We start from the raw sequence: 23,967 nt of genomic DNA on the forward strand, positions 1-23,967 counted from the left end.
CACAGGGAAGCCTAAACAGAAGACATGGCAGGAGACAGATGAGAGCTGTTTTCAAGCATTTGAAAGGTTATGAGAAGGAAGAAGACGACTTGCTTTAGACTTGGAAAACATAAGGAAACAAAGGAAAATGACAAAAGCCACCAGAAAGAATGTATTATCTCAACACAACAAAGAACTTGATAATTCTTGGAGCTAACCAGCAAAGCAGATGGTTGAAGAGCTGGAAGCTTCCCAGGGAGGGAGGTGGTCATGCAGTGCGCAGGCTGACCAGCTGTCAGGGGCTTTGAGGAGATAGTGCCTACCTTGAGAGCAAGGCTGGACTGTCATCTACTCAAGTCCAAGATGCTAAATCCCCTCTGGAGTCTCTTCTACCAAGTCCACTTGATGCCTCCTTGTGAAAGATGATTTCCAGATTTTTCCCTAATCTGGCTGCCCTGGTTCAGGGCATGTGTGCCAGTGACCTTCATCAAGTCCACACAGAAGCAGGTGTAGCACTTCAAGATAACTGTCTGGAGCCTTGGAGCCTAATAACACTCAAAGCCTTAGCCTCTTCACAGGGAAACCACACTCAACTTCTGTAAAGATACGTATTTAAGATACGTATTTATAATTAAAATGAGAAGCATACATGTAATGAGCATTTGCTATCTATAAGACATCTGACTTGGATTATGACATCTAATCCCCAATTCATCATAATGGTGTAAATACTATTCTTTTTTCACTAGTCTCTTTTTAATATGCATGCTATACCCTCATCCAGGGGACTTTCTATGGAAAGGCAGTGACCCCTGAGAGAGATTTTCTACACTTCTTGAGCTATATCACTGCATGTGATTTTGCTTCCCATCAAGCATCACTCTTACCATAAAAGCCACTGGGCTTTTTGGAAGTGCATGTAACATCCACCAGTCATGGACAGAGGAAGGCCCAATATGAAACTGTACTTTGTAGGTGGTAGGCGCTGGTTCTGACTTCCAGGTGGAGGAAAGATCTCTAAAATCATTGAAATGCAGGAGTCATTGCTGCCCTTTGCAGACAGCATAGCAATTCTTCCATTAAACTGCTCTAATACTCAGGCCCATCCCCACCCCCATCCTGCACACAAAACCTCTTTTCTGCTTTTGCTGGTAACATGAATCTCCTTACCGTGGGCCGATCTGAATAACAGCATCAAATCAGCAGCATATAGGCTCTGTAAACTGTGCACACTGAATTGAGCCCCAGGGCTGGAATAACCTACAAATTATTTCCATAATCATGGTTGATCTCCCTTGCGTTAACCTCACCCCTCACACACACAGGTTTCTTTCAAACCTAGCCCCTCCTGAGTCATGTGGATTACAATAAGTAGAAGGTAGAAAAAGCCCTCATGGATCCTGAACAGCAGCAATTTCTTCTGAAAAGGTTCGTTTTGTGCTCTATCCCACGTAAGTAGCATAAAAATTTCACCATGACAAGAGGACACAGAGGCTTTCATGAATAAGGTCGTATGTTGCCACAAAGGAATTTTATTCAATGCAACCTATTGGATACTTAGATTGTACCAGCAATTTTATGGCCAGGAAGGTCCTTTCAAAAGGAATTCACATCAGCAGTGTGTACGTAAAAAGGACAGTATCCTGAAACTGATCAGATTATCATCGAAATTGTGTAGTGTGGCAAGAATGACCGAAATACTGAAATATTCCCAATGAGTGGCTTAATTCTAAGAATGAGAAACAGTACCTTTTGACTGTGGTCAGTGATTCCTACCCATGTCCTTCTTAGGGTAAACAGTAATAGAAATGGGATAAATAGTATACTTAACACAATAAAAGACTTTAGAGAAAGAGAGGTTTGGTTTGAATCCAGCCAACACTCAGTTACTGCGTCACCTGGCATCTAATTATTAGCCTTTATAAAAGCCTGAACTTCACCAAATGGGGGACACAGTCCCCATTAATTGGTTAAAATATGGATATACAACCCAACTCACTGATTGCTGTATGAACTAAATGTGACTTGTGATTTCACTTATATGGGGAACTGAAGAAATAAAACAAATGAGCAAACAAACCCAGAAACAGACTCATAAATACTGGGAAACAAACTGGTGTGGGGGGGCGGGGGGCAGGTGAAGGGGATTATAAACTTCTAGTTATAAAATAAATACGTCATGGAGATAAAAAGTACAGCATAGGGAATATAGTCAATAATACTGTAATAATGTTGTAGGGTGACGGATGGTAACTACACTTACTTGAGCACTGCATATAGAATTGCCGAATCACTATGCTGTGCACCTAAACTAATATAACATGGTATATCAACTGTACTTAAATTAAGAAAAAAATTTTCTGAAGAATTATATCTGACTCACATTGTAAAACACTTTCAAGATGGTGGCATACAATAAGGGCTCAGTAAAAGACAGCTGCTGATATAATATTACTGTTGTTATTGTTAACATTGTTAGGCATTCCCTCATATACAAGATATCCAGATAATTAATAAGAAGCTATGCCAGATGCTGAAAAACAACGGTTAATAAGCTAAACAGAAGGACATTTTCATGACTCAGAGCATGTAGATTTTTTAAATAGGATACACAAGGCACTATCCATTAAGGAAGACTGGAGAAATGAGATACATTAAATTTAAAAAGTCAGCATAACAAAGGATACCTTTAACAGAGTAAAAGGTTAGCCACAGAGTGGAAAAAGATATTTGCAATGCATATAATCAACAAGGATTTGATACACAAAATATGTAAAGAACTGCCATGAATCATTGAGAGACAGACAACCCAACTGAAAAATAGGCAAGAATAAGCACTTGAAATAAGTACTTCACAAAAATCATATTGAAATGGTCATTAAACCCTCAAAAAATGTGCTCAGCTTCACACAAATAGCTTACAAGTGAAAAATAAAAGATCTGACAATACCAAGTGTGGACAAGGATAAGGAAACACCTGGAATTCTCCTAGGCTGCTGATGGGAGCATAAATTATTTCAATCATTTTGGAAACTGTTTGGTAGTATTTACTAAACATGAATGTGTACATTTATCCCATGATACAGCAATACCAGTCCTAGGTATACACCACTAGAAATGTGGACAAACATATCCTGAACGCAGATATAAGAGTACTCTAGCAACATTGCTCGTGATCCCCCCAAATAGGGATCAACCCAAACGCACCTATGGAAAGGTTGCAACATATCCCAGTAGCCTGAATCTATTGCAATTTATACCCGTTATCCTGGCATAATTGTTAATGGAGCTGGTATATCTGTCAAAACCATCAAGTCTCTAAAGTGTCCTGATGAGTTCATCAGTGGAAATGGGGAGAGTAAGGACCTCAAAAAACTGCTCCTCTGTAAAATCAGTAACACTGGCAAAAATGGCCAAAATCAACTTTTTCAGAGCTCTGGCAATTAATTAGGTCTTGCAACAATCTTAGGTACTTCTATTGGAAAAAGTGATAGCTGAATCTCAGTAAGAATAGCAAGCTTTGAGGACATTTTAGCTTGCCTTATTCCCATCTTCATCTCCCTATCTCCACAATCACGTGAAAAACAGCAGTCTAGCAATTGCTGAAGGGGGCAATGAGCTCCCACAGGACAGCATTCTCAGAGAACTGTCATTATTTGACCTATCTGACAGTTCACAGAAAACCTCCATTCACAGGGCTTGTTGCTATTTGACCTCAGAACTCACTTGTGCAGATAGTCTTTACTCCAAAGGGAGTTTATGAAAAATAATCGGTAAGAACTGTTTAATATCGCAGCTGCCCGAGGCAGTGATGACAGTTGGGGCAAAAGAGGTAGCTGACCAAGAAACTTTTTAAAAAGCTGAGGAATAAGATATTCATGAGATATCCATAGTTCTGGAAATCTAGAAAGTCACATACATGTATAGGACTGTGCACACATCCACAAAACCCTGAGAAGGCCCTATGCTCATCCCTCTGGCTGACCTTGAGGCTCTGTGCAAGCAGAGGTGAAGGCTAAGGCAGAGTTGTTAACTAGCTCCCTGAGTGTTGAAGACACAGAGATCTTTGGGAAAGACTGGAAGTCTAATTGCTTCCAGGCATCTAAGGAAATCTCTCCAATCATTAGCTGACTACTAAACTAACTGAGCAGAGGCTTCAGTGGCCATACATGACAAAGAATAAATATTTTATAGATTTCAGGAAAGTCACTTAACAAATAAGCAATAGTGACAACAATCAACATCAACAAACCCCGGTGGGAGGATCCGGTTTCAAGAGTCACCACATTATATTCTTCAAAACGTAGTTTTCAACCAAGTACGTATGAAACATGCAAAGAAACAACAAAGCATGGCACATACACAAGAAAAGAAGCAGTCGATAGAAACTGTCCCTAAAGAAGTCCAGATGGTAGCTTGCTAGGCAAAGATATTAAATCAATTATTTTGAATATATCCAAAGAACTAAAGGAAATCATGTCTAAAGAAGAAGTAAAGTATCAGAATGATATCTCATCAAATAGAGAATATCAAGAGAGAAATTAAAAGAATTTTTTTTCAGAGAACCAAATACAAATTCTGGAGTTGAACTGTAGAATAACTGAAGTGAAAAAATTTACCAGAGGGGCTGGACAACAGGTTTGAACTGACAAAAAAAGAATCCGTGAGCTTAAAGTACGTCAACTGAAATTAACCAGTCCATGAAACAGAACAAAAATAGAACGAAGAGAGATGAACAGAGTTTCAGAGACTTGCACCATCAAGTGCGACTAACATAAACATAATGGAAGTCCCAGAAGGAGAAGAGAGAAATGGACAGGAGGACTATTGGAAGAAAGGACAGCTGAAAACTTTCCAAATGTGATTTAGACACATACCCCCACACACCCAAGAAGGTCAATGAATTCCAGATAGAATAAACTGAAAGAAATGAATACTTAGAGACACACCATAAACTGTTTAAATACAAAGACAAAAAGTAGCAACAGAGAAGCAACTCATTTAATGCACTGGTTTTTAATTTTAAGTAGGCTCCACCCCCAACATGGGGCTTGAACTCCCAACCCTGAGAGTAAGAGTCACATGCTCTGTGGACTGAGCCAGCCAGGTGCCCTGAGAAGCAACTCAACTATACAAGGGATCCTCCTAAGATTCAAAGTTGATTTCTCATCAGAATCCATGGAGGCCAGATGGCAGTACAATAATATTTTCAAAACACTACAATTAGACTGTCAATCAAGAATTCTATATCCAGCAAAGTTATCCTTCAAAAATGAAGGAGAAATGAAGACATTCCCAGATAGACAAAAGTGTCCTGGCTTGGATGATAAAATACATATTCACTCTACCCAACTAGTCGCCTACATGTATGCATGTGGGTGGGGAGTGGCTGGTAGGGTGCTAAAAACTTCTGTTTCCTGACCTAGGAGGTGGTTACGTATTTACTCTGTGATACTTCTTGGAGCAAAATATTTATGTTTTGTACACTCTTCTTTATGTGTTTTATATCACTGATTTAAAGAAAGAAAAAAACAGATGTTTTTGCCTGTTCACAAATAAATGACCACTTTCTTACTTTAATTGCCCAAATGGAAATAACTTAGGGGCCAAACCTGGAAACTCAGTGAAATCACCTATTACTCTTTTCCATGCCTTTGATCCAGCTCTGTCTTCTGCATGGAATATTCTGTCCATTTCGCCCAATTCATCCCTATTCATCCTTTAACATTAATGGTCAGGCTTTCCTACCCTACAAAGATCTATCCACATGTCCTTCTCCCACATCACATGTGAACAATTTTAAGAGTAGGAACTGTGTCAAAATCTTCTTGTTCTCAGTAGCACTGTGCAAAGCATGTAGGCAGCACAGAGTAAAAGTGGGAGGAATTCTTGCATCATAGAAACACATGAAGGAAGTCTTCCTAACTAACACAACAAAAAGTTCTGGTAGAGTGCACCACAACCAACCAAACCCGAACGATTCCCTGCAAAATTAAATGCTTTTCCTGAAGTGATTAGCAGGTTAGTATTTTTTAACACAATTAACACTCAAACTTCAAGAACACTGACTACAAATTTCTGATAAGTTGAGGAAGAGAAATTATCTGGGTATAGCTAATCATTTCTGGGATGTCATTATTTTACTTTATGAGTAATATTAGAAGAGAACATTATGGTAAAAAATTTTGACAGCTCAAATAATTTCTAAATTAAGGAATTCATCATCTCTTTCTAAGTCTCTACACAAATGGTATTGAGTCTACACTGACAAACAGGGCAAGTTTCTCGAAGTCCACTCATGCTCTTCCCTGGGCTTCCCTTAGAACACTCTGGGTGAGTTCTCTCATGTCTGAATTCAATGTAAGTATGTATTTTGTCATTGATCGTTCTTGTTTTTATAATGAGCAAAAAGATAAAACCCAGCACTAAAAAGAAAACAGGGTGGGGTACATAGGCAGGAGAGGAAGATATCTGGTTCAGAGGTTTGAAATGCCCTGAAAGGAAGTGCCCAACAAACCTGAAAGAGGAAGGCGTCACCCAGGGAATTGCTGAGGCAGAAGACGAAGTCCTTCTTGGGGTGCTCGGGCACAGCCTGCACAATGCTCTTCTCCACCCACACGGCGTGCTTAGGGATGCTGTTGTGGTCTATTCCAGACCTGCCGTCGCTCTCATAGAAAAAGAGTGTGCACCCTGAGGAAACAAAACAGGGGTCCGCATGAGTGTTTGGTGCTTGTACAATGAGAGGTCGGTGGTGGAAACTAGCACTTCTGTCCTGTCACAAGGAGAGGGCTGCAAATGAAAGCATGTGGAAACCTAGAGAGTAAAGAGGATGGGGCCTTGCCTGTATTGAAGTCTTGGATGGACTGAGGGAAAAAGAGAGAGAGAGAGAGAGAGCATGAGCAGGGGGAGCAGAGGGAGAAGGAGACTCCCCGCTGTGCAGGGAGCCCAACGAGGGACTCGATCCCAGGACCCTGGGATCATGACCTGAGCCGAAGGCAGATGCTTAACCGACTGAGCCACCCAGGAGCCCCAAAAGGCAAAGAGTCTTAAATCACCGTTTCTCAACCCACACGAAACTCCCTCCATGCATGTCCTCAAGTTCTTTAAGACCCTCACTTTCTGTTTGAGAGTGTTTCGTTACAGGCATATGGCGGTCTTACGGCTCCTTCGGCCAGTGGGGGCTAGAAACCCGGCTCCACGGGTCAGAACTGCAGGTTCCATGGTGTGAGGCCTGCCAGTCAGTAGGGAACCACTGGAGTCCCTTCCCAATAGCTCACGTGATATACAACCAGGCAACACAATTTATTGGGTTTCTTGGCTATGCCCTTGGAGAAAACCATTTATAATATTAGTGTTAGGTATTTTACAGATAAGGAAAGAAATGATAGGTTTTTGATCTCAAATACACTCTACAAAATGTTCTTCTAGAAATAAACCACGTCCCTGTTCCTACTGAAAGAAGAAATGGTATGGCACATGCCATATGAAGGCCTGGGGGTGGGGGTTCTGGAAGCCTGGTCCACGCTTAATTGCACTGTGAAACTAATGAGACAGTCACAATAAAAACCTCTCAGAGATTTGTGGCAAGGTGGCTTTAGGAGATACCCTCCATCGTCATCTAAACATGAGGCTCACTTTAATAGTAATTACTAGCTGAACATTTACTGCCAACTAATCAAAACCAATTTCAGGGGAAGCCTGTGTCCAACTTTATGAGTCTTTCTTAACTCTGTCAGTTTTCAACATCTTAACTACCAGCAAGGGCCACGCTTTAAATGTGAATAGCAAAGTCCTTGAAAGTACAATCTACGAGTTTTCACAGAAAGCTACAATATGAGTTTTCATAAAGCAAATTTGCTTCTATGTGATTAGCAATGTGGAATGATGGGGATCGATGGAAAAGTCCCATGAGTTCAAAGGCAACGTCTCCCAGCCCATCATATTTCATATCTGTAGGTTAACAGTTGCTGAGTGCAAATCCCCAAACTCAGCTGAATGCATGTCCACTCGTGTCACAATTTCTCCCTTGGCAGAGTTTCCCAAAAGCTTTCCTTACAAGTCCTGTCGTATGGTGCTCCTGAGCTTTATGATTTCTTCATCACTGTCTTGGTCTCAAGAATTCAGGAGTTTCAATTCTTCTTTCTACCTATTCAAGTTATATTTACTTTGTCCTTAAAGGCAAAGTCCCACATTTTCTATAGTATTTATTGTTAAAAAGTAAGATGTTAACTATGTGAGTATTTTTAGCCGGGTATTTAGTTATCTACCTATCTATCTATCTATCTATCTATCTATCTATCTATCTATCTATTTATTTAGTGTTGGGCTAAAAAGTTGCATACACATAATTCTGCCCCAACCTTATTCTTCCCATAATCCCTGTTATTGTGAAGGTCTCAGTTCTTTTCAGAAACACATATAACATACTGCAGAATCATCTGTACCTATTTTCACTTCTTAAGCTAGCATGGATTGAGAGATAAATATAGGAAAGGGGATGCTATTTTCCTCCAAATCGGAGGTTCTTGAAGTGGGGCAATTTTGCCCTTGAGGTCAAGGACATCTGGTGGTGTCTGGAGACATTTTTGGTTGTCACTGGGCGTGGGGGGAGTGGGGGGAGGTGGGTGCCACTGACATCCAGCAGGTAGAGGACAGGGATGCTGCTAAACATCCTGCTATGCCCCGGATAGCATCCCCACAACAATTATCCAGAAAATGTCAATAGTGCCCCTGTGGAGAAATGCTGCTCTAATCTTTAGGACTAACACGACACTAATGATTAGCAGATTCTGAACAGAAAAGGAGCAACACAGCTGTACCTTAGGTTGAGGAGAGAGAATGAAGCCTGTGGATAATGAAGAGGAGCCATCCACAAACCTTGGCATGTACAAATGTTGAACATTTTAGTCTTCTCAAATTGCTGTTTTTATAATTTTGCAATGTTGGTTTATAATCACCCATGACAGTAGGTGGATGGACTGAGAGAAAAAGAGAGAGAGCTTTTACTCTAATTTTCTGCTTGTTTCGGTGTGAAGATCAACATGAAGCAGCAAATCCAGGAAGCACATCTCCCTGAAAGCAGTCCATTTGCCTTCACCTTCACTTGAACGTCATCTGTATGCTCTGTGGTTGCCAAAAGAGACGCCCCAGAGATTAATTCTAAATGAAATCTTTTTTTAAAAAAATTAATTATTCTCTCTAAAGTGGAAGAACCTTTGGAGAAATCTACCCCACAGCTCCCAAGCACTCTGCTTTTTTATTTCTCCATATCCAACGGTTGCCAGGAACAAAGCAGCATGTTCTGCCTCTGAGTGGCAAGGACCAGCCCCGAGCAGGTCAGCATATAATGGAAACTCATCAGGATTCAGAAACGAAGGGCTCGGTGGCTCTGTGTTCTGGGCCTGGATCCTGACAGACTGTGTCACTCAAATCTGGGTCACCAAGAACGGGAAGGCTCCCTCCTCTAAGGGGCTCTTGACTTGTTGCTCCAAGATGTTGCACCCTCCTTCGAGTACCCTTTATTCTCTAAGGCAATGGCAGAAACAAAACAATGCCCTCTTCCACGTCCCAAGTAAAAAATCGCCTAGTTACTGTTAGTCTATGTCACTAACACTGGTGTTCTTAAATGTAGTGTAGGAATCACCTGGGAGGTTTGTTTAACACACCAATTCTGGGCCTGTCATGGGCTGAATTATCTTGCCCCAAATTCCTATGTAAAAGTCCTAATCCGGTACCTCAGAATGTGACTGTATTTGGAGTTAGAATCTCTACAAAGGTAATTACAGTAAACTGAGGTCACAGCAGTGGGCCCTAATCCAATCTGACCACTATCCTTCTAAGAAGGGGGAATTTGGACACAGACAGGCAGAAGGGGAAGGCCATGGGAAGATACTGGAAGAAGACAGCCATCCAGAAGCCAAGGAAGACAGGTGTCACACCAACCCCACTCCCACCTTGATCTCTCCCAGCTTCCAGAACTGTGAGAAGACAAATTTCTTTGGTTAAACCATTCAGTCTGTGGTACTTGGTTATAGCGGCCCTGATACAGGGCAGAGGAATACGCCTTCATTTTTCTGCAGGAATGTGGGCCTGGTGGTGAGCTACCTTGACCACAGGGACTGGATCTGGGAATAGCAGAGCAAGGAAATAGAAGGAACCTGGGACCTGGATGACTCACAATAACTTCAGATGGTCTACCTCTGATGGACGGGAGGGAAATCAGTTCTATCTCGCTTAACGCATCGTCATTGTGGGTCTCTGTGACATGCAGTGAAACGTATGGTCTAATTAACAAGCCCCCCTCCTGTCTCACTGACGTACTGAAGCAACACCTAGGACTACCAGTAATGGGACCAACTACACCTTGCTTGCCCTGCAGGGGTTGGCCTGCGCATCACTGTGCAGACTCTAGAATGTTCTGTGCCTCTAGGATTGGATGTCCTCACACCAGCAACAGCTAATGAGATTGAGTATCAAATGGTCTAGAGGGTACACCACACCTGGGAAGCCCAGACTTCCTCCTGTGCTTGTCCTTCATGCTTCTTAACCTATTGAACCTGTCCTGCCATATCCTAAACCAGTTTCCAATTTGGCTTGTGCCAAAGAAGATCTAAGTGGGCTGGGCTCCAAGTGTTCTTTTTAAGACACGGAGCTCACAAATGTGTTACAACTTTTATCCTACTAAGATGTATGTAGACATGCACAATAGTATACACACGTACTTCAAAAGTATGACAATGAATTGCAACATATAAAAGTATTATGCTTTTAATGAAAAGGCAGTGATCTCTCCACATGTGTATGTATCCATACACACACACACACACACATATTCACAATGTGACCGTAAAACAGTTGCTTTGTCACAAACCTAAGATGGTTCAGACATTCTATTAAGCACTAGGCTGAACCTTATGACATTAGTGATATTCTATCATTTTTAACCGAAGGAAATGGTCATTTCATAGGATTCAGATGAATAAGTTTGCATCCAAAACAGTCATTTTAGGACATACTTCATTAACATGAATGATTAAAAAAATTTTTTTTTCCTTTTGGAACATGTCCCTCGAAACTGTCATCAGAAGCAGCTGTATATATAAGGAAACTCGATGCGTGGCGCTCGTCTGGCTTAACTGTGAACAAGTAAAGAAAACAAAACAGTGCTGGTGCGGAGGGGGATGTGAGGAGTTAATGAACAATCAAGGAGCAGAAAGTTCCCGTCAGGAGAGATGATTACGTTCTGGACATCTGCTCTACAATCCACGATAGAGGCACGCACACCTAAAAACGTAAGCGGGGAGATCTCATGCTAAGCATTCTCATCACAGTGAAACACAGCTGGTTAAAATTGGTATAAAATACAAACGCCGTGTCATCACAGAACAGCCCGCGCAAGGTGCACCATGGCGCATCACGCACAGGGCGAGGGGCGCTCCCTCCCCTTACCTTTCAAGGACACCCAGTAGCGCTTCCACTTCCGCCGGGTGGCCGACTCCACCTTCTTGTTCTTCTTGTGCACCAGGAAGTTCTTGACGGCCAGAGCCCCGGCCTTGCGCACCGTGCCCTGCGCGGCCGTGAGCAGGATGTCTGACTGGCCCGGGGAGCTCAGGGTGCCGCTGCTCTGCTCATCGCTATGCCCCGAGCCCGCCTCCTCCAGGCTCTCGCTGTTGGTGGTGCTCATCTCCAGCTCCCGCCGGAAGTTCTCATACACTCCCTGGCGGGCCGCATCCCCAGTGGAGCTGCTGCCGCTGTCGCTGCCCACGAAGGCGCGGCCAGTGGGGGGCGAGTAGCTGGAGTTGGTGGCATTGGACCGTCTGGACAGGAGGTCCGTGTCGGTGGCGGCCCCTTCGATCCCACTGTCCGCAAACTCACTGCCCTCGCCGGCATTAACATCCTTGGGAGCAGAAAGGGAGAAAAGGAGGACAGGCAACACGCAGAAAAGTAAGCCCGGGACTGTGTAGCCGGCAGAGCTGCAGGGGACCCACAGGGCACTGCTGCTCCTGACCTGTCCCAGACCAATTCCTCCTCAACCCCCGGACCCACACAAACCCAACTTGCCCGCACAAACCCAACTTGCCCGCACAGTGGCTTGGGTAAAACCATGAAGCCGCCCTGGCATGAATGCCAATGACCTGGAACGTTCAAGAAATATATATTAAAAAACAAGGAACACTTCCAAGAGCTTATCATTTATCGGACTTAGATAATTAACTAACTGGCAAATCAGCTATAGATTCTCCCACGGCCATGCTGAGAGAGCTCAACACCCTTTTCCTCATCAGCCTGCCCAAAATGCCGTGAAATTCTGCAGGCTGATTAGCTGTTGCAGGGGCAGGGGGTTAAAATGGATAACAAGGTCTTTGCAGCTAATACCCTTTCTCATAAATAAATAAATAAATAAATAGCCTGGTTAAGAGTCTGTTTTATAATGTGGCCACTAAAATGATAACTAGCGCACCGCCTCACCCACTCACCCAGCAAGGACCCAGGTCCCACGAATAGGCAAGAGTCCTCATACTGTAATCAGCTTCACTTCTTGAAAACAAGCAGCCTCTCACTCTGCATTGAGCTAAATAAGTCTGTGGGGCCCACAGCTCCAAGGCAGACTCTCCAATTACCTTGCCCTTTCAAAGCCGGGATGCTAGGAGCCTGAAGCAAGTTACTCACTGCCCCTGGGCCAAGTGACAGCTTAGGGCAACTGCCACCATGCGGGGGGTATCAATTCCCAGTTTAAAAACATTTGGAAGTTACAAAGCACTGTCCCTACTCTCAAGTTGAACATTTCCGGAACACATGTCTGTTCTTAAATCAGAAGCTTAATTGCTCTAAAGTGCTACAGGCATATCCATAAACAATAATTAAATAATGGTAGTAATCAAGGAGGGATAATGACAGCAATATTGGATAGGCCAGCTTAACGGTCTTATGGATAAGAAATTAGACTGATTTTTCTCAATGGAAGAGAACAGGAACATGGGTCTGACATAGGAGATGGCAAAGTAATACACAGTTTGGGGATTTAACCACTTTTTGAGCCTTCAGTCATACAAGCATCCAATTATGGTACGAAAATGTAAAAACAGACTATTCTGGGTTGGCATAAAAATGAGTGCTTTGGGCTCAAATATTTGCTGAGAGGCAATGGGGCAGAATGAACCAAACCACAAACTGACACTGTCCTGCACAAGACCCAGACAGGTGCTGTGCCCGTATCTCTAAGCATCTCACTTGGTCAATTCAAAGTGAGGGCCTCAAACTTCACTTCACCTTCGTCATGAAGAGATACTAAGTGAACGACTAAAAGATGGGCATAGACAGATGTGACAAGCAAGAGGCGACACAGAAAGACAAATGCTGCATGATTCACTTACATGTAGAATCCAAAAATGTTGAATTCACAGAACAGAGAGTGGGACAGTGGTTGTCGGGCTGGGGGGGGGGGTGGGGGGTGGGAAATGGCGAGATGGTGGTCAAAGGGTACCAACTTTCAGTTATAAAGTTAATAAGTTCTAGGGGCACCTGGGTAGCTCAGTCAGTTAAGGGTCTGCCTTTGGCTCCGGTCATGATCCCAGGGTCCTGGGATCGAGCCCTGCATCAGGCTCCCTGCTCAGCGAGGAGTCTGCTTCTCCCTCTCCCCCCACTCATGCTCTCTCTCTCTCAAATAAATAAATAAAATCTTAAAAAAGAAGCTAATAAGTTCTAGGAATCTAATGTGCAGCATTGTGGATATAATTAATACTGCATTGTATATTTGAAATTTGCTAAGGGAGTAGATCTTAAGTGTTTTCACCATACACACAAAAAAAGGTAATTATGTGAGGTGATGGATGTGTTAATTAACTTGATAGTGGTAATCACCTCACAATGTATACATATATTAAATCATTACATTGTGCACCTTCAAAACAAACAAACAAAAAAACCAACAACAAAGAGAACAGTATGCAAAGGGAGGAAAATGAGTAATTTCACAGTAGATGGAGCTGGCCAATACTACCTCAGCCAGGTGTTCAAGGTTAACTGGGAGCCCTCCCTATTATCTAAAACTGTTCTTAAAAAAAGAAAGAAAAGAAAAAGCAAGGAGGGAAGACAGCAGCAGGAAGTAGTTAAGAGAGCTTCGGAGGACCAACCGCATTTCCGATGGAGTTCAGACCCCCGGGATTTCGAGGGGCTTAAAGAAACTGTGGGTGCGGCTCGGGGGCACAGCCCCGTAACTGCTCATCCCATCGCTCTGCCATCTGCCGTCCCACCGGGGTCATGAAGGACCCAGATCCAGTGGGTAAAAATTCTCTATACAGACAGGAAAACATGGTTAAGAACTCCCATTTCTCCTGGCAGGGACATTGATCAAGTCAATAAGACAATAAGTAACTTTGCCCCAAATGATGATTCAAGACAACCGTGAGTCGAGGGAGATGAACAGTGTGTGAATTTCCTAAACATCTGGATTCATTTTCATGTGTCTCAGTCTTTCCCTGGAAGAAATGAAGGCATCAGTTACAAGTTCCCCTCTAAAATGCAAAGAGGTGAGAAGCGTCTCCGTTTAAGACAGGGAGAGAGAAGCTATGCCGGTAACCTCCCTGGTCCATAAGAGAAAGACCTCAGAACAAGGGAAAGAATGGACTCAAGGCATCTTGTAATTCCCAGAGCTCTAGAATAGGAGGGAACCTTGCAAAGCCATCCCTTTGACTAATGGCTGAGGACACTGGGGCTCAGAAAGTCACAAGCCTGGCTGGTGGCCGACTGGGAGTCAGAATCCACCTTTCCAACTATTATATGGCAGCCCCACTGCTCAGTTGCAAGGAGCACCTGGCCAGGTTCTGTCTACCCCATGCCTTACCCTTTTTTGTCAACAAGGCCCTTTCTAGGTTTTCCCAGCAAAAGCTAGGGGACTATCTATCTGCCTTGACTTGCCAGGCAAAGAGCTCAAATCTCAAAGTGGAGATAAAGGGAAGGAGGAGATGAAAGAGGAAGGAAACACACAGAGACGAGACTGGCCAAACCCTCAAGAGCATGTGTCTTAACAGCCTCTGACTTTCCCACAAACCATTTACCCCTCTACAGAATACCCTGGGGCCTCTATAGAAACTAAGAGTTAAGGCCTTGGTAGACACTCACCTCTCTGCCAGACCTCAACATCTGCTCGTGCTGCTATAATCTTGCCATGGCCCAGGCTCTGTGTGCTCAACTCTGGGATGGCCACTGACTTGAGCAAAGACCTGATTACTCTGGGTAAGAGGCCTGCTGGCCCTAGCTGAGCTTCCATACCCTTGAAGCACACAACCCGTGTAACCGCTGGGGAATGCTCTGGATCTATTATCTAAGCCGACTCCACCTTGTCTCCACAGGTGGCTAAGCAGGCTCAGTGCTGGACGTCCCCCACTGATATGTCACCCAGCCTGTTGGGAAACATGTGCGTTGCCCAGCCCCAGCCCCAATTTGGTCATGAAGCTTGCCACGTCCCAAATACCCAGAGGCCCTGGGCTCTAGCATCATGGGAAATGAGGACTACCTAACCAGAGGCGCTATTCAACACCGGAACGGTCAACGAGAGGCTCGCATGCACCCGCTACCTCCAACGTTAGTGTGGGAAAGAATCATCTGTAGAACCATTTACCCAAATGCCTAAGCGCCACACAAGAAATGCAGATTTACAGGGTCTCAGGATCTCTAGTACAAACCAAAGCCAGATACTCTGACACAGAGGCTCTGGGTTCACACTTTGTTTTTTGTTTTTATTTTCATGCCAGTTAGCTAACACACAGTGTTCCGTTAGTTTCAAGCGTACAGCATAGCAATTCCACATTTCCCATACGTCACCCTGTGCTCACTGGGTTCACACCATGAAAAGAGCAGGCATCCATCCCTCTAAGGCTGCATCCCAAACGCCCATCACTCGCAGATGTCAGGATGCCTATCACTGCAATGCACCTCCCAGCAGCTCAGAAGAAAGGCCAACACTGCCACGAGAACATTCCTGGTGGTCATCGTTCCAGGGGGCTCCGCCTCTTCCCCACTGCTCTCTCGAGGACACTTGGCACCTGGGCAAACGGATTCTCCCCATGCTCAGAAGCCCCGGAGAACCTCCCCCACTCTTCCCAGCAGCAAGGAATCCAAAAACCAACCCCGGGGAAGCCTCTCACGGGAGCCTCAGTAGTGTCTGTGGCAAATGCAAAGTACGTTCCTTCATACTGAGCGAGGTATCTTAGCACCTGACAGGTCCTAGTATTTAATCACATACTGAGTTCTAATTCAACAGTTAGAGGAGATCAAGGGAAATGTAAGACCCTAGCTACACAGAGAAGTGTCTCCCAACATGATGCATGACCCAGTTAGAGATTTCCTGGAAATTACTCAAAAGACACTCTCCGTGTTAGAAACACTCCCCTGAAGAGGCTTCCGATTATACACAACATTCATGGGATAGAGAGGCTCTTAAAGCCTGGTCTCTCCGGGCACATCCTCCCAAGCCAGATTTTTAGAGCACTCACCAGTTTCCATGGCACTGGCAGATTCCCAGCAGGAAAGTATGCACTTTCCTCCTGGATGCTCAAGTGGCCAGCTGTCGCCCAAAGCATGCCTCAGCTGCTAGACAAGAGTGATCAGTCATCAGAGCAGGACCACAAATGCTCACATGAGCTCCGGTGCTAAAACGGAGGAGGCAGGCGGCAAATGTGAAGCCCGTTCTCACTGCCTTGGCAAACTGAACGGTCCGGGGGCATGAATGGGGGCTAACGATACATTGTGGCAGGACTCCAGATGCTTTGCTGGGCAACTTACAAATACTCTGAGGGACAGGTTTTCTGTGTTAATGACAGGTGAACACAGTTTTGAAAAGGTAATGAGCCACACAGGCCAAGTGCCCCGGGACAGTTCAAGGACAGAAAGATCAATCGGCCATTTGTAGTTGTAAGTCGAATGCAATTAGAAACTATTTCGTTGGTTACTTTGTTCAATTTCCCTGATGAATCCAGCTTTGCTTTCATATACCTATATAGAGAAGCTTAATAGAGAGAGTTCACTGACTTTCAGTGGGTTGAGGAAATTTCGACCTGCAGAAGCTCTGCATTAGAACAATTTTTGCCTTGTTAAATTCTAAATTACTCCTCCCCTGGTTTATCATCTTCTTATCCCCAAAATTGTTAAGTACCCCCTCCCACACACATGCACACACATGAATACTGTCTTTGGCTCCCAATGTTCTCTCCTTGGTGTACTTGATATACTCTTAGTATACTCTCCCTTGGTAATCTCAGTATGGTCAATACCGATCCTAGGGAAGTTACTCTAAACCACTCTGTGCCTCAGTTTCGCAACCTGTAAAATGGGGATAACAACAGTTATCAACTCTTTCAAACACTCCCTAAGATGCTGTGAAATTGAGTTAGCCCCACAAAGGCTTCTAGAACTGTGCCCAGCACATAGTACCCACTCAAAAGCATTAACGATGATTACCGTCATTTCCACCTTCAGCCTTATTTTCATCTCGGCCCAAGGAGAGAAGGCACTGCCTGACCCCGCTCACTAGCGTCACTAACATGGAAGGTTGCTGCTGAGGAAACTGGGGAAAACAGGCCGACGAAGGCTGGTGCGAGCCAATGAAATTCTCTTTTAAGGATTTAAACTTCACATTCACAAAACAGCATCATAACCTAAGAAAACGGTGATATTTTCTTTTTTTTTTTTTTTTAAGATTTTATTTATTTGACAGAGCACAAGCAGGGGGAGCGGCAGACAGAGGGAGAGGGAGAAGCAGGCTCCCCACTGAGCAAGGAGTCTGACGCAGGGATCGATCCCAGGATCCTGGGATCATGACCTAGCCAAAGGCAGATGCTTAACTGACTGAGCCAGCCAGGCGCCCCAAAATGGTGATGTTTTCTACACTGTTGATTAATAACTACTGGGCACTATTATAATAATTGCCATTCCTGATTTGCTAGAAATATTGCAGTGTTACTTTTCCATCATTATGAAGCTTTTTTTTTTTCTTTCTCTCTCCCCAAATGTCCAGTGCTTTTTTGCATTTCGAATTCTGAAGTTTGTAAATGCTACCCACTGGGTCTCCCACTATCACCCCCCTTGCACATGTCCCAACTCCATTTGAGGCATTTCTAAAACCCAGCTCTATTTCCCCCTTCTTCCTTTCCCAAGACAAAATTTCCATGCCTTTTTATGTTTTCAACACGTCTTCCCTTCTTCTCTAATGATCCCCAATGGGAGTGACTCAAAATTTCTCTCGACCCGAAGTTCTTACTGTTGCTAAAAAGGGAGACAGAAGTCAGTTGGCAAATGCTTGAAATGTTGCTTCAGGTAACTCCAGACTGGGGACTGCCAACATCTAAGTTAATGAATCATCTTCTCTCTTTTCATCTGTTTTTCTATGTAGGTGCCTCAAACCTTGTAGTCATCCTTCTCTTCCTCACTACCCACGATGTATCTATCACATTGTCCCAAGGGTTCTTGTCTTCCTTTCTCAGAGCCACACCCGTGGTTCAGCAACAAGCTCTCTTCCCTCATCCTTCCTCAATGCACCCTGCCCACCGCTGCTAGGTAGATCTCCCAGGAGCCATGTGGAAGGCTCCTCAGCCTGCCTTGCAAAGCCCCCTGCCGGTGTCCAGCCTTCACACTGGAGCACTGGATGGACCTACCAGTCAGTGCAATGGGAGCGCATGCTCCCAACCATTCCTGCTTCCAGGAATACTTATCCTTTAACGCTCAGCTCACGTCCCTCCTTTTCAAGGGAGAGTCTGCCCTCTCAAGGGGGCCAAGCCTGACCACCCTATCTCGAATTGCCTCCCGCATCCCCCATTGCCTTATCTGCCTTGCCCTGCTCTTTTTTCCATAGCATGTCAAGCAAGTGCTTATTACGCTCATTGTTTTTTTGCATACATACCCCCATTTCACCCCGAACTAGCTCCGTAAGCTCAGGGATCTTTTTCTGTTGACACATCCCAAAGCGCTAAGAACAGTGTCTGGCATGAAGCAGGCAAGACACTTCAGAAAAATAAACCCACTTTGCAAGGCGAATGGGTGGCTCCATCAGTTAAGGACCTGCCTTCGGCTCAGGTCATGATCCCGGGGTCCTGGGATGGAGCCCCACGTTGTGGCTCCCTGCTATCCCTCTCCCTCTGCCCCTCCCCCCACTCGCGTGCGTGTGCATGCACGCACAGATGCTCTCTCTCAAATGAATAAAATCTTTATTTATAAAGAAAAAGAAAGAAAGAAAGAAAAAAATAAACCCACCTTTGTGTGAATGAACTGCTGTTCATTTTCCACCACAATCTCAAAACAAGGAGAACGGTTTCTCATGGATCATGTTTTAGTTTGATTTAAAGGTTTACTCATTTCCAGGTTCAGCTCACACTCAACTATGGTTCAGCTGACGAATTAGTCCTGTCAAGCTAAACTTTGCAATCTTCAAACAATCCAGTTTTATTATGTCGTTTATGGATATAACCAGAGTTAATTTAAATCATTTTCTTTAGTAGAAAAAGTAAGAAAGGCATGATGGGCTGTCCTATGGGCCATATTAGATAATCTGTCAACAGTCGTCCAAAGCAAACTGGGTCCAAAGGACGACGAAAAGCCTGTCGGCTGTTTCCTAAGTTCTGCCTTGGCTTCATGGAGGCCCTCTTAGGCCTTCAGAGCAGGCTGGCTAGAAGGGCTCTAAGTTCCCAATTCCAGCCCTTCTTCCTCCTCAGTGATGCTAGGAAACCAGCATTTTCATCAAGGCACACAGATGTTCCCCTCTTCAAGCACTAAACTAAAAATGTGAATTTCAAAGGCCTAAACTTTGCCAGCCTGTATGAGCATAAATGGGCAGCTCTCAAAGTGTGGACCAGGAATCCTTAGATAATTTCAGGGGGGCCCTAAGGCCCTCCCCTTTCCAACTACCTGGGTGAGGCCACATTTTCTCCCTAGAGTCCAACCAAAACAGCATATAACTAGAGTGAATACAGAAGCAGATAGGAGACTCTAGGGTCTCCTATGTGCCAGAAATCGTAGAGATTTGCAAAATATAAAATAACACCTCTCTCCTCACTAATTTTTTAAATTTTAGAAAATAAAAAAATTTAAATAAACAGTTATTTGTATGAACATATAAGGGTTTATTGGTGCTATTTTAAAATGAATCAACAAATGCTTTTTTGTTTTCCTGTTTCAATTTCTAGTGTGATAAATATTTATAGCGATAACCCACATAAACAGAAGCCGTTTGGGAGCCCGTTGTACTTTTTACAAGTATAAAGGGGTCTGAAACTACCAACAGAACCACCCCTCAACTACCTACTCACCTTCCCAGTCCCCAAAAGAAGATCCTGGCAAAGAGGCAGATACTCCTGCTGAAAATGGATGGGCTTGCTTTCAAAACAATTATCTCATTGCTTAACTTAGATACCAGAAAAAGGAAGATCAAGGGGAAAGCAAAAAAGAAGCATCAAACAGTCTGAAGTTTAGAAGGGAAGGAAGAGAGGGATTAAAAAAAAAAAATTTAGGTGAAAATATGTTGTTTCATGAAGAATTAACCTGAGGTTATTAACCAAAAGCTTCTAGATGGACTTTGGGGAACCCACGGAGCCCCTGAAATTGAATGCAGAAGGGTGGTCCATGTGTTTATCTAAGAAAAGGGCCCAAATTTTTCATTCAATTCTCAAAGGAGTCTGTGACCAAAGGTTTAAGAATCTCTTGGATGCTGATGTCAGTTTTCAGCTCAGGGAACATACTTATTCCTGAGCCATTTAAGCTAAGTGTAAAACAAAACAAAATTTTAAAAAACCAACACAATTTTGCTAGGAACTCAAGATCCTCTTCTGACAATGCTGCACCCCCTCGTTGCTGAAATCATGGACTCTATGACTTGCTTTTCCAAACAAGAAAGCAAGGCTTTCTTCTAAAGCTGCCGTGGACACCTCTCTCAGGAACCACTGTCTCGGGCTATGGTAGTGGACATTCCTACGTTCTTTTCAGCCAATCACCCTTTTTTTGCTTCTGTACCAGAACTGAGGATTTTGATCTTCAGATCTGAGGACACATGAGTTGGACTCTGGGAATGAGGAGGCAGCACAGTGTGGGGGTGTGGGCTTCCGAAGAATGACCCTGGTCATTGAGTCAGGAGACCTGGATTTTAATCCAGTTGTGACACCTTGTCGCCTCATCTCTTTAGAGACACTCAAAGTGAGGGGGGCTGGACAGAGAGGTGACCTGTGAGCTGGAAATCAGGCTGACAGGAATGTGCTGGTGGCCCACAGAGGCCAGAAGCTCTGATGGACAGCTCTGCCTTATGTCATTCCGACTCCATACGCTACGGTGTGAAGGATTTCTGGGAACACGGAAGTGATCAGAAATTGCACAAACACACAAACCCATCAACAGTGTCACATCTCCACAAGGGGCTCTGAGCAGGGGCCCCTCGCTGTCTCAAGGCTGTGGTTCCTTGACTTATTCCTGCTAAGAGCTGCTCCCATTCTCTCATCTCCTAAGTGGATGAATGAAGCTCTCCTCACAAGTCCTGCACAATGGCCCCAAGCCAAAGCTTCCCTTTGAAACACAGAACCTGGCTACAGGACGCTCCATCAGTTGGCGGTTTTCTCTTTCCACCTCACCCCCTGGAAGTCTGAGATACAGGAGGGCTGAGCTCTAAAATATGAAGCCAAACTAGTCCCATCACAACTAATAACCATTACTGACTGAGCTTCTACTATGGGCAAGACAGTGTGCCAGGAGCTTCGTACTCACTCCCGTGTGGGACTCACAGTAGCCTCATTAAAGAGGCACCGAGATCCATCCAGGTTACATAAGCAACAGAAAACAGGGCTCAGACTGACAAGCTTGGCTCTGCTGCGTTTCAGAATGTCTTTACATGACAGCAGGCTGCCCCAACTCTGTCTGTTAACCATGGGACTATTGAGACAGTAAAGTTCAGTCCAAAAGACCAATAATGCATCCACTAAATCAAGGGGCAATCTACTCCATCTTTCTACAGAAATCAATGCAAGTAAACTCTGCTTTAAGTGGTATGGGTAAACCCTCCCAACAAGTGAATACCAAACTGACTCTCAACACAAATTTTTATGGACACTGTGTGTGTGTGCGTGGGCACACACGCACACGCACACACTTAAACATATCGAGTGAAATAATTCCTCAGCCCTCACTGTGTGGCAGACATGTACTACGTGTCACTTTTTAAAACCTACATGTGAACTCCAGTGCCTTGTGTTTTGGTAACACGTCCAACTACTGAACAAATACAAAAACAGGAAAAACGGTCAAAAACTCTTTTTCGATCATTTTCAAATCAAATGAAGTTATTCACATTGTTTCAGATAAAACGTATTTTATCCCAGGCTCAGAGGCCATGCTCTGGGGGCCACGTGTCTGCCAGAACTCTTTTTCTGGGGAGTAAAATTGCTGACAGTTACAGATTCAACTGCGTCACCAGGACAGATGAGGGAACTTTAACATCTCTGATCCAAGCTCGCTGAAGAGATCCCCTGGGTCAGAAACTTTTACCACAACAACAACAACAAAAAAAGAACAAAAAAAGAATTCTTTTCAAGGAAGCTTCCACACCCACTGTCTCTTAAAATACACTGTTTGGAACATAGTGGGTTCTCAAGAAATCGCGTTGGATGAACACGCCAAACTTAGACTGGGAAGCGTGGGTGGATGGATAGTGTTGTGCATAATTCTGGGGTTTGTTTCAAGTCATTAAAGATCCTCACTCAACATATAAAGTCAATACGAAAATAATTCTTCCGTTCATTTTATAGATTCCGCAAAAGGCTTCCATGCAGGGTGCCCGCCTGGTCCCCCTACAGGCCCTGTCAGAGGCTGGCGTCCCTCGCCCTGGACAGAGAAGGAGCCTGCGGGGCATGCAAGACGGAGTGACTTGCCCAAGGTCACCGGTCAGTGAGGAGCTGGCCAGGATGTAAATGGACTTCGGATTCTGAGTCCGTTGTGCTCTGCATTACATTAAGCTGCCTAGGCAGTGACTTTCTGAGACACCACATTTAGATGATCTCACTTCCATATATTAACAATTTTAGAAGGCGGCAAGCCAAAGACGGAAATTTCGTGTAACAATGACACGTGAGAGCTCGCAGTAGCACTGGCTCTGCAGGAGAAAACTGCTCTGCCCCTCTCTTCTGGGTGGAGTCAGCCGTGACTCTAACCCCCATCAGTGGGGGGTGGGCTGAAGCAGAGGTCCAGCTGTCCCCCAGCAGGGGGAGGGGGGCATGGAGCTGGGGAGCCAGAATACAGCCAGGTACCCCTCTTAGATCTCACAGAATATATGCTAACATGGGGCACCTGGGTGGTGCAGTCAGTGAAGCGTCCGACTCTTGATTTCGGCTCAGGTCACGATCTCAGGGTCGTGGGATCGAGCCCTGTGTCGGGCTCCGTGCTCAGCGTGGAGTCCGTTTAAGATTCTCTCTCTCCCTCTGCCCCGCCCCCCACTCCCTCTTAAAAAAAAAAAATGTCCTACGTGGCATTGTTCCAGGTAAGAGGGACAGTCACAGGTGATGTTCCTTTCTCCACCATCTATATCAATGCACCCGTCTCTGAATCCCGAAGGCCAGGAGCCCCCCTGTTCGTATCAGCCCTGCAACGCCATTCTGGCCATGCCTTCAAGACAGAGCCTTTAGCCCCTTTCAGATTACAGGACAGGTCACCTATCGCACCCGTCTCTCCACTTACCAAGCTGACAGTGAGGAGTAGCCCCCCCCCCCCAGGGTGGGCGAAAGGACCACAGCGGGGTTATTCTGTCATTCCCATCAGTAAATCTCGCCCCAGAAAAGGGGTAAAAAATTCAGGTGTGCATCTAGAAGCATCTTCGCGCTCACCTCCTCAGACGCAGAGTCAACCTTTTTAACAACTCTGTTTCTAAGACACAAGACTTTGATAGAAACACCAAACCACCCCGGGTCCTCAACTCCTATACCACCACTAATAAGGAACATGGCAATGACTAACGAATTCTCCCCT

General features: G+C 44.5%; 1 protein-coding gene across 4 annotated transcripts in view; it reads right to left on the reverse strand.

Annotated features, from left to right (window-relative positions):
* TIAM1 (TIAM Rac1 associated GEF 1) overlaps positions 1 to 23,967 on the reverse strand; it is a 374,369-nt gene that overhangs the window by 104,817 nt on the left and 245,585 nt on the right. For all 4 annotated transcript variants that reach the window (XM_081799219.1, XM_081799233.1, XM_081799229.1 and 1 more), the window contains 2 exons: positions 11,428 to 11,875; positions 6,497 to 6,669 (listed from right to left, as the gene is read on the reverse strand). In XM_081799219.1, the coding sequence (XP_081655345.1) occupies positions 6,497 to 6,669; positions 11,428 to 11,875 (621 nt within the window). The remainder of the gene's footprint in view (positions 1 to 6,496; positions 6,670 to 11,427; positions 11,876 to 23,967) is intronic.

The sequence above is a fragment of the Leptonychotes weddellii genome, chromosome 1 (assembly GCF_054177405.1).
Source record: "Leptonychotes weddellii isolate Sample4059 chromosome 1, ASM5417740v2, whole genome shotgun sequence".
In the NCBI taxonomy this organism is placed as follows: Eukaryota; Metazoa; Chordata; class Mammalia; order Carnivora; family Phocidae; genus Leptonychotes; species Leptonychotes weddellii.